Genomic DNA, 16,832 nt, shown 5'->3' with positions numbered 1-16,832 from the left:
AGGTTATTACCATGGTTAAAGCTTTTTCCTTATAATAAACAGAAAAGCTTAAAATGTCATATAATAAAATAATTCTTGAATAACAACATATATTTTAATAACCATGCCAAAACCTGTGTATATTCTTGATCGCTCCTGAAACTGCTCCCAAAGATTGTAATTGGTCGTATCTCATTGCCCTTAGTTTGAAGTAGCTGCTGAATGATAGACAGCGCTCCAAAGTTTTCGGTCAGCAGAAGCATGTATCGACTTTCACTGCAAAGTGAATATACAATGTAAATCATTGCGTCTTATATATAGTAGTTGGCTTTTGTCCATTCCAGGCCAATAGTTGCTTACATAGAGAGACAAATGGGAGATAAGGTTTGCATTTCACTTCAAAGGGACGTTACTCACATTAATTGATGGATTTAGTTATTTTGGCAGTGAAAACTCGGTACGGTTAGCATCAGCAGACGGCAACAAATAATGGTAGTAAATTAATTTTAAGTTTTAAAAAATTGTACGACTGTTTTTACGTAGTATGATTCTGTATTAAAAAATAGACATGCATCATGTGAAGTGTCATCATTATGCATTGTCAATGTTTGAAGGTGTGAAAAACTCCCTCTTCCATTCGGCCGCTGCCTTAGTATACCAAAAGAACAAACTTGTTGCAATGAGTGTTGTTCGTGTCATTATAACACGTGTTTGAAATACATAGCTGAAGGTGTTGATAACATTTAAGTATAATATAAGGCTGGTTATATTTTTAGCGACAAAGACAAATAATTTGAGGGCTTCGAGGAGAGCGAAATCGGAATGACGGAATTAAATTGTTGTTTATTGACTTTATAATTCACTATTGCTATTAATTATTTATATGCCTTAAACCATTTGTGTAATTGTTATTTCAATATATTTTATCATTTATATACTTGTGCTGTACTATTAAATCACCTTTGCCGTTTTCAAGATTCATTGAAATTTGTCAAAACAAATATGGTGGCTGCGGCCTTTGACATTTTTTACTGCGTCCTATCTATGGTAATAGTAGTATTTAGGTTTTTTTTATCCTATATTTTATCTCGTAAATTTGTGCCTATATCATATCGACGCTAACATCATATACACAGTATTACATAAAAGTAGAATGATTAGATAAACTGTGCCTCTAACATTAAATCAATAACCTTTTTGTTTTGTTTGTGTCAAAGAGACAGGCGCGAATAAGACCATCAGGTGAACAGTCGGGGTCTCCTGTCCCGTGTCTCTGTAAATATAATGTAGAGGTCAAGGCAAATCTATATGTAGACAGTGCTTATAAATTATTGAATAGTTAAAAAAAGACTCAATTTCATGAAACATCCTAAAAATAACAGGTTATAACAGGTTCCTTATTTCATTTAGACAAATGTCGTTCTGATATTAACTTTGAGTTTCTTAAAAATAACTTCATGTAATAGTCTCAAAACTCTTAAAAGTAAGAATATCAAAGAAAATATACCAAAACAATAATATAATGCACATCGGAATATTTCGGCAACTCACAAATCATTAGTAACATAAAATGAGAAAGTCATGCGAATAATTTGGTTCTTGATTTTGGACCAAAGGTTAACGTTTTTCAAAAACTCCACTGTTGCAAACAACATGGAAAGCAACTTAATTAAACTACTAAAATTTCTTGAAATCACACAAGGAAATATACCTCTGTAGAGTATGAAATCACGCGAGCCAAATGATGTCTGAAGATTTCCTCTGGGTTTACTTGGTCCAATCCACCAAAATTGCGTCGTATAGCATGCAGCATTTCATACCATGTTGGTGGCTGTTTTGATTTTTCTACAAAGCTATACACCATTTTGACCAAGCTGAAATAGATTTATTTAGTATTGACATCAAATAATAAATAATACTATATCTTACTATTTTCTCTGCTTATATATATATATTTTGGTTCCCACATTGCTTATTAAAAAACGTAGCCTTCAATGTGCCTGGTTAAGTTTTTTTGTGAATAACGTAACCAAAATGAGTAATAACCGTATGTTCTCATGCGATGTTCCAATTAATAGGACGTTTTCAATTAATATAACTACAAAGAAAGAAAGAGACATTTTGTTGAAATTCGACTTAAGACAAAAACATACTTCACTCGTGATCACAGAAAACTACATGTTCACTCATAATTCATTCAGTTTACAAGTCTTGTCAAGGACAGAAGACTTGTCTTTAGTATTGAAATGTTTACCTATAAAAGTCTCTTAACCCGAAAAATTCTCTCATTTTCTGTGTTGCCTGTGCAAAAACGTCAAGGTAGGATTTCGACAGAGGCTTTATCAGAGACTCCATCAAGTTTCCTAGGTCTTCAGAACTCCCGCAGATACCACTGGAGTAGCAGATACAAAACACTTCAGAGCAAAGACAAAAATACATGTAGAAGGAGAATATAAAATTTATGAAAAGCATGTGTCATGATTATGTGAAGATAATATCATTACACATAATGTAATAATCAAATAGTCAAATATTTAAAACTCGATGACATATAAAAGAACGTTGTTATAACTCAGGAATAAAAACAAGATTATTCAATAATAAATATTCGAGTACCGAGCGCTGTTCTGGAGCTCTTCAAGGTCTGGTACTTCTCTCTGGACGAGAATTCCACGGTTCATTTTGGCTGGATCTAATGCCCAGTTGGATATTCCAATGAAGGCAACCTTATGATAATAAAATATTCTTATTGAATGACTTGTCAAAAGGAAAAAAAATATTTTTGTGAGGTTGCTATTGCCCAATAAAACAAAATTTTCAGTTGGTGTTGTATTATATGTCACAAGAACATTTGTTTTACATTTTGATCATTAAAGTGCCATAGTGCCACGATGATATCTGTATACTATTATTCCAATTAATCACTTATGAAGTGAACCCAACGAACAGTCAACGTTTAAACAAAGAGAGTTAAAAACGGTCACATATTTTCATAATGACAAACCTTCATAAATGGTTCTGGTTTCTCATCTCCTTGACAACCATCTTCGAGAAGTGGGTGGAGTGTCTAAAAACATAAAAGCAACATTCACGATATGATTGTTTATTTCATAGTGTAAACAAATTCGTTCTCAAAGAAGTTATGCGCTCTATTGTTTCCCAACATACATGTAAAGCAAGCGAATCTGTTATCTGAACAACTATTATAGCTGCACATAAGCATATTGCAATTGGTAAAAATGTGTGCCTTGACGAGTTATGGCAAAGGGTCAGCTAATGGCACAAATACGCTGCCGCTGTGGAAAACTTAAACAATTACATCATGTACCTTTAGTGGCATTCTTGGACTATCCTCAGCAAGTCCAACCTCATCCAATACGACAGCTGACACAAATGTCTGCAGATCTTTGTCCTTCTGAAACTGCGCGCATTGTCGAAACGTTCCAACAATGCCATCTGGGGTGGACAGCGGACTACATTGGAACGATACCATCTGAACCTGTGATGAAAAGTCAAATCATCACACCATAATTGAGTTTTATGTTACTGCATGCAAGCAATACAAGTAATTTATTGCAAAACATTTATTTATCAGAAGCAATGCTGGGAAAGTTTTTACTTAGAACATAATATATTTGGGTTGTACCATGTAAAACGACATACATTAGCTTATAATAATAAACCACCTGCTTCAGCAATCTGAATAATTTATGTTTAGCGCTGTTCCCTTGCATGGCATCTGAGACTATTGTCTTTGCCAGAGACTTCGAACTTCCAGGTTTCCCGACAAGAAACAGTGGTATTCTGAGCTCGATACAAACAACCATCATGAAGACGTTCTCCTTTAGAGCAGTATTTCGTGCAATGTTGTCCTCCAAAGACACATTGTCCAAAAAGATCTCCTGGCATCTATAAAGAAAAACGCTCAATAACACGCTCATTAACAATTAAATATACTTAAATATACTTGTAAATGAATATAAAAAAAACATTGATTATATCTTCAAAAACGCTATCATTCCTATCATTTGTGTCCCACACTTGAATTTTTCCAAACATTTCGGTACTCCAATGTTGCCAATGCCTTTCATTTCAATTACTGTAATTGTGCTTGTCACGTTTTGCTTCTTTTTAGTTTGTTATATGACAAAATGATCTGAAAATGTTTTTAAATGTTGATACTACCGTTCAATTTCATCCAATATCTGAGTTTCTCCGCCCTGGAGGCTGCATGGCTGGCGGAAATGCCCTGCAATAACCTGTCTGTACTGTTGTCTTGTCTTCAGACAGGCATGGTAACACACACCAAGGGCCAGAATGAGAGATCTCGTGATATTATCAAGACCCTAAAATGAATGGTACAAGTTGAGCCTTATTGATAATGTAACATGCAGGCAAAATATATACATTACTTAAAGAGGTAAAAGAGTAGCTTTTCTCCTAAGTAAACATTCCAATGTCAAAATCCCATAAAACTATTCTTGAATTTAACGTTAAAGCTGAATCTATATACCCAATGTTAAATTTATATTTCTTTGTCGATTGGTTTAAAATTCAGTGTTTTTAATCAAAATGACCTGTATCAAATATCTCTCCTCATCTTCTGTTTCTTCCTCTTCATCGCTGTCATCCTGTTGTTGTTCCTCAATCTCGACCACTATCCTGTCTTTATCTTCAAACAGCCATCCTCCGTCCATACCCTGGACATAAAACCACGACATCACTGCCAATACCCTCTCTACGTCCCGCAGCGACACAAAACTGCACTCATCCTACAGAAGAGGGAAGGACAGATTGTACATTGGGAGAAGTCACCAGATAAATATTGAATTGCAAAATAGCAATGCAGATTAACGATAGTGTATGACAATACTATACCCATGAAATATTGACGATGCGACACAAAAGTTTTATAAATCGTTGACACATAAACAATCCTTACCTTTTGCGCTCTCATATAGTCTTGAGACACTGTCAGAATGCGGCTGATGACCTCGATCAAGTTTGGAATGTTTGGAAGTCTGTCATCATTTACCTGTTAATGCAAACTTGCATTTTAAGTTAAATGGTAAAACAAACCACAATGATGATAACTAGCGCTATATCAGTCCATTATGAAGCTGATTGATAAATTTAAAATGAATAAAAATCTACGTACGTATCTCCGGACCATCTGCCTGATGTACAATTCCTCAACCTTTGTGTTTAGTTGTCCAAAGTCCCAGACCAGGGGCATTAAGCTTTGTGGGAGTGGTTGCACACGATACACCTGAAATGGAACACATCTTGTAAGACGAAGAAACCTCTGTACATACATGTTAGATTTTAATCCACTTCATTTCCCTGCATGTCTATGTCAATAAATAAAGCTTTCGGCTTGGCACACATTAGGTGGATTGTCATCGGAACACGTATCCAAAACATTTAAAACATAAGTTTTCACAATTTTTGTAAACAATTAATAGACAATACTATCATCTGGGGATGTTATTATTCTAAAACATTCTTTACCAGTCTCCTCATTGGTACGCGCCCAAGTCTGTCAGTCGTCTCATCTGCATCAACGTGATACCCCAGGCCGGCTTGCTCCAACTTTTTTATCAATTCATCAGTATGTCTGCAAAGCAATTACATTTTATCAAGCATATTTCTTTGGTAGAAAACGTTGTCCAGATTTTTTACAATCAAATCTTCAAACTGCGTTTCTGCTGATACGGCACATACAAAATATAAATCATTGTATGTTTGTTTTAACTCAAATATAAATTCATTTCGTCAAATCAGTTTTATCATTTAAATAAAATGCAGAACACTTTAATACTATGTGTAGCACATGCAAAGCAGAATTAATTTGATGGTCAACAATTGTAGTCTCTTACTTTCTGTAAGGATTGCATGCGGCAACAATTTTCAGATTTTCACAAAGAGCCAGACGCTTCCCAGCTATTGATTTGTCACACATGATTTCCTTAATAAGTCCAATAGCTTCCGTTGTGTTAGCCTCGTCAAAGAACAAGACTGTGTACATTTGGCGGCCATAGTTTTCAATATTCTCCCTTGCAGCGATCTCCGCCTCGTTCACTTTCCGTTTGATATCTTCATTTGTTGTTCCCCCGTGCACCTACACCAAAAAACAATACAAACTAGAACTGTAAGCCAAAGGCTAACGAATACCCCCCAACCCTTCCCTGTCTAGGTTGTTTGCCCTGGCCTGAGTTATGGTATCATTAGAAAGCACAAGGCAATACATTTATTTAGTTTATTTAGAATACCTATTACTGAATCAGGGACTGCCATGGCACTGCAGCAGAGATGAGGGTGAATTTGACAGTCTGCCAACCCAATTTCTGTTTACCCACCCCCACCACCTCCCCCCCACACATGAGTACCAAGGAAATAATACAGGTGCACAAAATCACATATACAAAGGTTCACATCATGGTCATGGATAGCTGAAAGTTTGAGAAAAATATATTGAAAAATGACAAAGGAGTAGGCCACCAAAGCGAATATTGTAACAAATTTAAGGCCTGTATGCACCTAACTTCAGGACTTTTGATGGTCTTTTTAAGGACAAAATCAATTAAAGGTCTTTTTAAGGCCATGCAAACATTCTGATTAATACAGGTGCACCAAATCACATATTCAACAGTTCATATCATGGTCATTGACATCTGAAAGTTTGAAAAAGATTTATAGAAAAAATGAGAAAAAATGACCAAGGATTAGGCTAGACAAAGCTGTATAATTTTTGCCTATTTTAACTTATTCAGGGGCCATAATTGGAGACATGATCATGTGATTCCAACCACAATCACAGGGGCAAATGTTCTCACCATGGCTAAAAGTTTGAAAAAGATTCATTCAAAAATGACGAAGGAGTAGGACGAACAAAACTAATTTTATCCAATTTAACTCATTAAGGGGCCACAACTCCACTCAGGATCATGTGACTCCCACCAAATTCATGGAGGCAAAGGTTTACATCATGGCCATTAATATTTGAAAGTTTGAAAAAGATTTGCTCAATAGCTTCAAAGAAGAATCCTGGACAAAGCTAATTTTGCCCAATTTAACTCATTAAGGGGCCACAACTCCACTCAGGATCATGCGACTCTGACCAAATCCACGGAGGCACAGGTTTACATCATGGTCATTAATATATGAAAGTTTGAAAAAGATTTGTTCAATAACGACAAAGATGAATCCCGGACAAAAAAAACGGACGGACAGACGGACAGACAGACAGACGGACAGACGGACAACCCGATTCCAGTATACCCCCCCCCCAAACTTTGTTTTGGGGGGTATAATTAAATCACACACAACAACACTAACATGCAATATACAGTTATATGGAGAACAGAATTAGCGAAACCCATCTTGGTTATATATGAATACTTATGTGAAAAACTATATTTATGACCTTCATGAGTTTCATGTTCTTGACATCAACACCGGGCGGTGACTGTAGTTCACACATAAACTTGATGAGGCGTGTTTTCCCACAACCTGTCTCACCCATGATAATCACAGGGATGTCACATCTGTAATGAATTACATAGTCATGTGATGATGTGGATATGCTTAAAATGTTTCACAAAGCATCGGAGCATGTGTATTATAATGATATCCTTTAAAATTAAATTAATCAGTTAAACAAAGGTTTGGTGTTACCTAAATCTCATGTAGATTGCCATGATCTTTTTCACATTGTCCGTGGTAAGTTCGTATGTGGAATCAGGGTCATGCGGAAACTCTACGCCCATAATGCTGCACAGCTTCATGATTTTCTGGTCTCTGAAAAAAAGAATTCAAGCATGTTTCTAGAAATTACCTTTGCACATGTCACAGTATTGTTACCTATACAGGTGTTGAAAAGATTTGTCAGCGGCCCCGGTAAATCAGTCGGTAGAGAACTAGACCGGTTAGCGTGGGGTCAAGGGTTTAAGCCCTGGTCTGTCTGCACATTTTTGACAAATTGAAGCCAAAGAGAGACCATGACTCAACATACTACACGTGTTTTTAGCGAGATCTTGTTTAACTTGTTCTCTATCCTGGAAATTCTGGGACGAATTCCTAGTAGGGAAGTACGTCACGGTATCATACTTATACAGCCTCATTACAGGTATTGAAAAGGTATTTAAATAGCCGATAGGACACTCGCCCTGTTTGCAAGGGTTCCGTTTTCGAGTCCGGGTCGGGTTGCACATTTGATTTACGGAATTCTAAATTACCTTGGCAATGTATCAAAGTCCTCCCTAATTGGTGCTTGATTTCGTACCAAGGAATCGTACAAATTCTGGCCCATTATACCCTGCTCCAGTATGCGGTTTGTTTGTTGGTCAACAAGGTTTCCAGTGTTTCGGTCGATATAGAAACCCAGAAACGTGAAAGTGAAACGGTCCGAATTGAAAAACAAGTAGGGATGAGGACTGAAACATAATGAAAATGGTTAAGATTATTTATGTCTAAGTATTTTTAACAAAGATCCATGTGCCGTAAATGATTATTAATATCAAGGTTCTGAAACAACAATGACATCTACGGAAACAAACCCTTTGCTTTTCTTAGTTCATACAAGGGCATTGTTCATGAAACCTTGAATAAAAAAATGTAAAAGTTACTATTTTGCATTATAATGACAACACTTTTATGATTACACTTTTCTGTACAAAAACAGACAGATTAACAATAAATTAGCCTTAAATGCTATCAGTGTGTTACCTAGACTCCCATGTTCGACGCATTTGATATAGCTCTAGCTGATCTTCATCCTCAGTTTCCATGGCGCCTTGATGAATCATCCCTGGGGATTCTTCACTCATGTTCAATGATCGAGTGGAAAAGTCCTAAGTTCAAAATGGCAGTTACATGATCGAAAACAAACACAAATTAAACAGATGAGTGTCAGTGAATGCGATTTTAACTTTATAACTACAATCTCACTTAATGGTATATGTATAGCGCAACTTACCCGCGACATTTGAATGAGAAACCTTAAGACAAATGTTGCGAATCCCGGTAGGTCCTCGGCCGCGGCAAGAGATACAAACTGGTTTTGTTCAAAGTCCACCAGCTGGGTGTTCAGGAACCAAACAAAGTGGTGCAACTCAGACCATGAAGGGTCTCGCACGCCGCAATGCCTAAACAGTAAAGTCAAAATAACTTTCTAAATTCTTTGGACAAACAAAGTTATCAGCAAGATGCAATATACGTGTCTATGTATTTGCTTACCCAAGGAAAATACCAATATCATACAATTTTACTCCGCTGCAGAACTTGTGCATATATGTCCAATTAAATTAAATTCGTTTAAATTTAATAGTTATTTTAACTATAACTACATTTGCGTTGATTGGTTCAAAAATGATTCACATCACAGACATATTCAATGACTGGTTCAATAAAGATCACTTCTATCTTTATTTATAAATGAAGAAGGTTAATGCCAAAGGTACCAGCCAAATAATATTAAATAAAGATGACTTGAGAACTTCGGCATTAACCCTGTTTTTAGCTTTCGACATGCATCACTCACCTAAGCAGAACATCCAGGCAGGTTTTAGGATCGCCTTCTGCCTCAGATGGTCTGACAGATTCCAGTGATTTCCGCTCGTCCAGCCTCAATAGGTACTGGAATGTTCGCTGAAAAACTGGACTCCGGAACTGCTGCTCATCGAAAAGTTGGTCATTTGGCATAAAATCTGTAATTGCACGTAAAATAAAATAGATTTTAAACCTTTCAGTCAAATTGTGAACAATACCTCCACCTTCTGAAAGATAGACAAGCTTTCAACTCACTTAAATACAGTCTGGTGTTTAAAGCAATAGAACTCGCTCTATTATATTAAAAGTAACATATTTTGGTATTTTAATTCAAAACTTTTTCTGAGCAAATTTAATATGATTGCTTATTATTTTTCTATACAGAATTTGAAAGCAACACACCTTGGACAGATTTCCTGCCAGAATATATTTGAAGGCTTTCATCAGGTGAGCGACAGGTTGAATCCGGAAAAAAATTAAACACCGGATGTACGAAGTGTGCCTCCTCCTGCAAGCAATCAATGCAAAAACATAAAACATTTTTTACACATTACCTATTGTTTTAAAGGGACTAGATACCAGATGATCTAAAAATCGGCAAATACAGTATTTCCTCAAAACAAGCCTAGATTTGTCAATTCGAGCTAAAAGAAAGCCGACAAAACATCACTTTACATGGTTACAATAATAAACGCAACAATCCTGTTGCTGTCTCATATGTATTTCCACGTTTAAAATGGGACATTATTGTTCCTCAGTTTAAATCATACCTGTTTAAGAGAACAGATAAATATACCGAATATTTTTTAAAACTTACTGGGATTTACGTAGTAGACAACCCTAGTAAATTTTGAAATGGAAAACTGCGCACAAACTGCGAAATATGCATGTGTCTTCAGCGCAGGGATACATCAGTAAGTAAGTAAGTTTAAATGCGTTGTACACAGCCATGTAAATTTAATGTAAATTTTTGAAAAAATTCTTTTTTTCTTGAACTTGTATTATCTGGTGTCTAGCCCCTTTAATATTCACATTTTACATTTTTTTCATCACAATAAAGAAATGTGAATGTCTGCTTCTTTCAAGACACTAATTTGCACATACATTCGCATCTGATCCTTGAAACATAATCGGCATTGCTTCTATGAGATACAAATCATGCACGGATCTCCGCCAGACGTATCCGGACTTGTCCACCAAACAGTTCAGTATCAGCAAGTTGAACAAAACGTAGTCAACACCTTCCTGGACCTGTAATTTACCACGACAAGTCAATTCACATACGGATACTCATGAAAAAAGTATATTTATGTTTCAGTATATTAAGATTGACTTGAAATACTGTTAAAGACTTCTATGTTTATACAATAACCTTGCATACATACAAACATTAAACGCTCTGCATATAAAATGCACTTTTAATGGATGTGTTAACATACTCCATTTATACTCTTGGGAAATCCTACAACTTATTCTGGCATACACATAAAATTGTTTTTTTCATACCTCATGATTCATATTTAGATGGAATATTCGCGCGGAATGTTTCCGTGGGTCTGGCGTGTGCTCAAGAAGTCTCTGTGTGAAGCTATGCAAGTTGATCACTTTTTCTTGGAGAGGTATTGACACTTTTCGTGTATCCACCAACTTGTTTTTACGATATATCTGCGCTTGCACTGCCTCATCCTTTCGGTGCACAAACAATGTTTTCCCAACCCCTGCTCTGGTGGATTTTATAACACGCACTGTTGATCTAAAAGAATATCATAAACACATTCACATTTTAGTACCTTCTGGAAGTAACTCCAAAACGTAAACTATCATGTTTAACATCGTTTCAGCAAAAACAGATCCAGTTATCTTACATTATTATTACTTTTTATATATTTTGAATATCTTATACCCATTGAAATCAACCATGGCTGCACAGGGTTTGCCAGCTAATGCCGGAGCCTCCAGATGACGAGACACGTATTCCTTTAATTGACGCCCATTGACTGGTCCAACATGCCGCACATACTTCTCCAAAGACGATACAATCGTTGAACGATATTCGTTATCTGATCCGCATATGATGAACAAACGGTACTTGTTATCTAGTAAAATAGATTTTATTGTTCAGTACCAAACATTTCTTGATAATTAAATTACGTATAGTTACTCTTCGTTAACGATATTATGCTTCCACGTGGTTCCGAATAGATTATGCATGGTCGTAAATGTTTGTTTCAAACATTTGATTTGTCATTTGAAAATCAATCTCAAGACTTATTTTGATGGCATTTGGATATTTTATTATAACTTCAATTGTAACCTTTCCAGACAGTAACTTTAAACAACTGAAACTTTGAATCATGTGTTTCTGTAGTACCATCTGAGTGTCTAATGTCCAACAGTAGCTCTTCCAGGCAATGTTCGGCTGTCTCGCTGACATCAAAATCCAGCAGGTCCGCATGGAGGAGGCAGTGAATTTTACCAGAGCTGTCATATATCGCCCGTCGCCAAAATATGCTCACCTGATAATTATAAACGTTAAATACACCGTAATAGGATAGAATGAGATCCTTTAACAACAATTCTAACTAGTTGTAAATACTTCTTATAAAATTATTTAATAAGTGGAGTCTTACATGGAAAGAAAACCTTAGGCGTTATGTTTTGAAAGCGCACACTATAGGTTGATGTAGAATAAAATTCATAAAAATGCGCATTTTTAACTGGGGAATTTAAGGCCAGCTATTAATTTCAAAAACACATATATAAAGGCTAATATATTATTATCTGTACACAAATCATATGGTTTATTTTAGTTCATATTAGTCAAATATGAGTTAAATATAATAATCCACTAGAATTTAAAAAAAAAATTGCATCAACCTATAGTGTGCGCCTTTTAAGTACTGATTTTCTACACTATAGTGTGCGCCTTTTAAGTACTGATTTTCTACACTAAATGAGGTATACCTCATCGGCAGTGGTGTCCGAGGTACACACGAGGACTTCATCAGACTGCGGCAGGGGTTGGTCAGGATCGTACATATAGATTGACAGTGCGACACTTAGAACTTCATCTATATAGACATAAAAATACTACGCTTTATTTTAGCATTGTACGCCTGTTACAGATCTGCAGTTAAAGCAATTATTTCGATAGTTATACACCATAAACCACATACATCTATATTAACTTTGTAATATTTATTTTCATTATAATACAAACCGCTCTTTGGGAAAGCAATGGTCAAAAATTAGCAAAAATGGAGATACAGTATCAGTATGCACCTTAAAGCATTATTAACAAAAATATTATTACCACTTGGACAAACCACGATGTTTGGTTCCCTTTCCACATATACCAGCGGCATTTTTCTTCTGATATTTCGCTCATCTGTAAGTTCAAAAATGATACCTAAAGAAAACAATATGTCTTTCGAGGACCCCGATCATACCTGGCAAAATCCAAAAAGACCCTTTCAATGACCCTAGTTTTTTTCTCGACATTTCCCATTTTAAGATGATCATGACTGTGAAATGCCAGTTGTATTGCCAATGCGTAATTCCATTTCGTAAACAATGCTGTGTAGAGTGCCTATAGATCGATAAACCATTTTGACCGTAATAGTTAGGGATGAAACGAAACAGAGAATATCGATATTGTATCGATACTTGCAGACGCCGATACGTATCGATGTGCAAGCCAGGCGTATCGTTTAAAATAGTTAAAAAAACTTTTACGGTACTGCAAGATTGTCCTTTTTTCTCATATTGCTTCCACATTTCAACAATGTCACTATCATGTTAAAAATATTTTAAAATTGGGTTTTGGAACCGCAATGGCTATTAATATTATGACTTTTGAGTATTCTCATACATCAAGTACCCGTATTATATCGGAACACATCGTATCGGCATGAAGTTGTATCGATACGTATCACCGTATCGTCTCATCCCTTGTATTTTAGACCATATGTTTCCACTGTACTGTTTCATTAAGGTTGTTCAAGGCATTTAATTCAAGAATATCACTAAACAAGATAGACTCATCTCTCAGATTCTACGACTATGGTATGCTTTGGCAACACATGAACGTTTGTAAATGTGGTTGGTGTAAAACATATTACAATCGACAGCGTTTTAATAGTAATAAGCTATATGTTAGTATCATCATCAGAATACACAAAGACCAATAATTAGGTCAAGTTCAATAGTAAAAACATGTTCATGTATAATGTTTCAAAATTGAACATTCCAGTGACAACTGAAGCAATCATGATTTGTTTCTGTTTTGATTAGGCAATAACAAAAACATTATTCCTACTCTTACTATCAATTTTGAGACTGTTGCCCTAACACTGAAATATTTAGTTTACGGCCAAGTTAAGTCATCTCAAATCAATGTAAAAGTGTTCATTTCAAACAAAGAGAAATATACACGTATATTTGGTTATCTAATCACCAAGTTCTTGACATAGTACCGTAAGAATTTCAGTCAAATATTTAGCGAGTGTAATTAATCAGTAATATTTTACTTGCAAATTAAAAAAATACTGCCTAATCTAACCACTGAAGCTCTTAATCGAAATATATATTAAAGAAATATTACTTCGCAAAAATATTAATTCAAATAATCAATATGTAACAGCTTATTTGCAATGTGTTGAAAACTACCTCAAGAGAAACTTGTATTTGATATATGTCGTATTGATAACTCACCTGTCTCAGCAAGCATGTTGAGGATGACCCCCAGATGTTCCAGACTTAAATAATCACTGATGTTCGATGAGATCGAGCCAAGAAAGTTTTTCCACAATTCTTTCAGATCATTTATCAGTGGTTTCACACCGATATTCCTGAAATGCCGAAACACCTAAATTTATAATACAGGTAATTTGTCTTTATAAGTTTTTTCAGCAAATCATATAACACATTCATAACAAAATGAGCATAGCAAAGAACATATTATTCTTTAATAGAACTTGTAACATCAAAGCATAAAGAGGAGTGCATAATAATTATTCTGACTTTAAATATTCTAACAACATTTCTTGAACTTATACATCTTTTAAAACATACTTCATTCAATATTCATCACACTTAAATGGCAATCCAAAAATGTATTTCTTATTCTAAATCTGGTTCTCTCAGTCTCTTTCAGGATGGCGTGTAATTAACCATTGTGGCACAAGAAAAAACAAAGTCTCTAATTTTAATAACTTACAATTTATATCTCCAATATTTGAAGTTAATACAAACAGTACAAACTTCACGCAATTGTGGTTGCTTAAAGACAGTACTATAGCAGCACAATTTACAATGCATCGGTATCTTAATTACTACTATTCAATAAATTAATGGCACAGACATTTTAGCATAGCTGAATTAATTGCAGAGGCATTCAGGATAATTGCTTTACTTTTCAAAGACATTGTGTGTTTCTGACCAAAAGTTATAAAAAGTGATCGGATCAAAAGACCAGGACAAAAAACGCAGATTCTAAAAAATGCGCCGCTTATATACTCGACAATCGGCTAGGAATATAGTAATAAGGAGTTCTGAACAAAAGAAAAGTCTCTAGAAATTAATCAGCCAATGGACTAAATTGGTACTTCGACCAATAAAATAACAAATAATATACATATGACAATACACGCGCATATACATATTAACAAAGGGTGGTAATTGTAGACATGGTGACAACAATGAACTGCGATTTACCTAGAATCATTCGCAATTATTACAAAAACATACTTTACATAACCTGAGGATTCCATTTCTGGAACGCGCGTATATTACAAAAAAAGTGCAATGTCATAGCAAGTAAATAGTTTTATTAATTTAACAAAAAATGATAAGTAACTATCAAATGAAAGTAAAATCTGGAAATAGCATTCATGTTTTGGAAATGCAATAATGCATCACGACGCCCTATGCAGTTTCCAACAAAAACAATACGGCGAAGATGACCGTTCCTGAACAACTTCAGGAGTTACTAAATATTGGTAAAAACTGTTAACAATCAATACTTTGCAAGATATTTAGTTAATGATTACTTCAACACCAACCCAAAGCAACAGAATATTCATGGATTATATCGATTGTATTTGATATGACAGTTAACCATACAATAATGATGGAATTCCAAATGTCAACAGGGTCATATATTACAATATAATCCAACAATTTGAGCGGTCTTTTAAAAGGTGATATGGTCTGTTGGTAAATGCGTCACCTTCTAGTTGTGACTTTGCTCCCCATCAGGTTACTTTTATTCTGGCACATAAATTGGCATAAAAAATAACTAACCGATGATTTAAAGCTGAGGTTTTAACTTTAAAATCATTGAATTTGAGAGGTTTGCAAAATAAGGCCTCTGTGTTGCCTTTCTACATCAAACATGCCTTTTTAGGCTTGAAATGTGTTCAGTTCAAACGAGTAATGTTAAAGGATTTTTTTGTCATTTTCGCCTTTTAACCTGGTAATTTATAAAGAAATTATAATGTAATATATCCCTGAATGCAAGCTATAAAGTTTCAACTCAATGTTTTAATAATTATCACAATTCTTACCTTTTGTGTCCAAGACTGGTTACAGATTGCTTGACTAATGAGCTTATTGAGGTTGAGGAGAGACTCCACCCAGAAAACTTATGACCGATATCTTTTGTGTCCCCAACATCGTCTCGATTCATCTCAACATCTTCATTTTCTCCATCTGTTTGTTCCATGCACCAAATCATGGCTGAAGAGAACAGTGACAAACATAAAACAACATAGCAAAAGAAAAAATAATATTTGTATAAATATTTATGTGAAAAACTACAGAAACAAGCTCAGTAGCAAAACGTTTAATCATAAACCCGGTTTGATGGCACAAAGTAAACGCCAAAGACATAGAACACAACAAAAACAAAAAATCACAAACATGAAACATGGAAGAACAGAACAAAATTCCACAAACAGCACTTTCACCCTCCAAATCTGTGTATGTTATAAAGTTATACTTTAAAGGTGAACGTATTAGATATGCTGAATGTTACCTTCAGTCACTTCACAATCGTCAATGTCTTCCTGTTTCACATGTTCAACAGATTTCCTTGCCACTGCTTCGTCACACCCAGCCTCCACCAACTCATGAATAAATCGAGCAACCCTCTCCTCCGGTTGATCACCAATTTCTTCTTGTTCATCGATTTCAACAGAGGTCTCTTCAGATTCATCTCCAATCACAAATAATTCCTTTTTGGCTTTCTCCATGGCCAGTACTACATCTTCTGTAGATTCAACATATAATCAGGGTAAGATGTT

General features: G+C 35.2%; 1 protein-coding gene across 7 annotated transcripts in view; it reads right to left on the bottom strand.

Moving 5' to 3' along the window:
* Window positions 1-16,832, bottom strand: part of LOC128237273 (E3 ubiquitin-protein ligase rnf213-alpha-like) — a 117,591-nt gene that overhangs the window by 36,232 nt on the left and 64,527 nt on the right. For all 7 annotated transcript variants that reach the window (XM_052952636.1, XM_052952637.1, XM_052952634.1 and 4 more), the window contains 30 exons: window positions 16,565-16,798; window positions 16,095-16,266; window positions 14,242-14,378; window positions 12,842-12,916; window positions 12,493-12,599; window positions 11,900-12,044; window positions 11,432-11,624; window positions 11,035-11,281; window positions 10,633-10,779; window positions 9,931-10,036; window positions 9,521-9,686; window positions 8,957-9,125; window positions 8,707-8,831; window positions 8,217-8,414; window positions 7,657-7,779; window positions 7,406-7,526; window positions 5,859-6,100; window positions 5,491-5,596; window positions 5,138-5,248; window positions 4,922-5,014; window positions 4,557-4,751; window positions 4,165-4,325; window positions 3,666-3,888; window positions 3,308-3,478; window positions 2,984-3,046; window positions 2,596-2,705; window positions 2,234-2,371; window positions 1,691-1,853; window positions 1,173-1,252; window positions 114-255 (listed from right to left, as the gene is read on the bottom strand). In XM_052952636.1, coding sequence (XP_052808596.1) covers window positions 114-255; window positions 1,173-1,252; window positions 1,691-1,853; window positions 2,234-2,371; window positions 2,596-2,705; window positions 2,984-3,046; window positions 3,308-3,478; window positions 3,666-3,888; window positions 4,165-4,325; window positions 4,557-4,751; window positions 4,922-5,014; window positions 5,138-5,248; window positions 5,491-5,596; window positions 5,859-6,100; window positions 7,406-7,526; window positions 7,657-7,779; window positions 8,217-8,414; window positions 8,707-8,831; window positions 8,957-9,125; window positions 9,521-9,686; window positions 9,931-10,036; window positions 10,633-10,779; window positions 11,035-11,281; window positions 11,432-11,624; window positions 11,900-12,044; window positions 12,493-12,599; window positions 12,842-12,916; window positions 14,242-14,378; window positions 16,095-16,266; window positions 16,565-16,798 — 4,463 coding nt within the window. The remainder of the gene's footprint in view (window positions 1-113; window positions 256-1,172; window positions 1,253-1,690; window positions 1,854-2,233; window positions 2,372-2,595; window positions 2,706-2,983; window positions 3,047-3,307; window positions 3,479-3,665; window positions 3,889-4,164; window positions 4,326-4,556; window positions 4,752-4,921; window positions 5,015-5,137; window positions 5,249-5,490; window positions 5,597-5,858; window positions 6,101-7,405; window positions 7,527-7,656; window positions 7,780-8,216; window positions 8,415-8,706; window positions 8,832-8,956; window positions 9,126-9,520; window positions 9,687-9,930; window positions 10,037-10,632; window positions 10,780-11,034; window positions 11,282-11,431; window positions 11,625-11,899; window positions 12,045-12,492; window positions 12,600-12,841; window positions 12,917-14,241; window positions 14,379-16,094; window positions 16,267-16,564; window positions 16,799-16,832) is intronic.

The sequence above is a fragment of the Mya arenaria genome, chromosome 6 (genome assembly GCF_026914265.1).
Source record: "Mya arenaria isolate MELC-2E11 chromosome 6, ASM2691426v1".
Taxonomy (NCBI): domain Eukaryota; kingdom Metazoa; phylum Mollusca; class Bivalvia; order Myida; family Myidae; genus Mya; species Mya arenaria.
The sequence above is the reverse complement of the archived record's forward strand: the minus strand, read 5'-3'. Positions and strand labels throughout refer to the sequence as shown.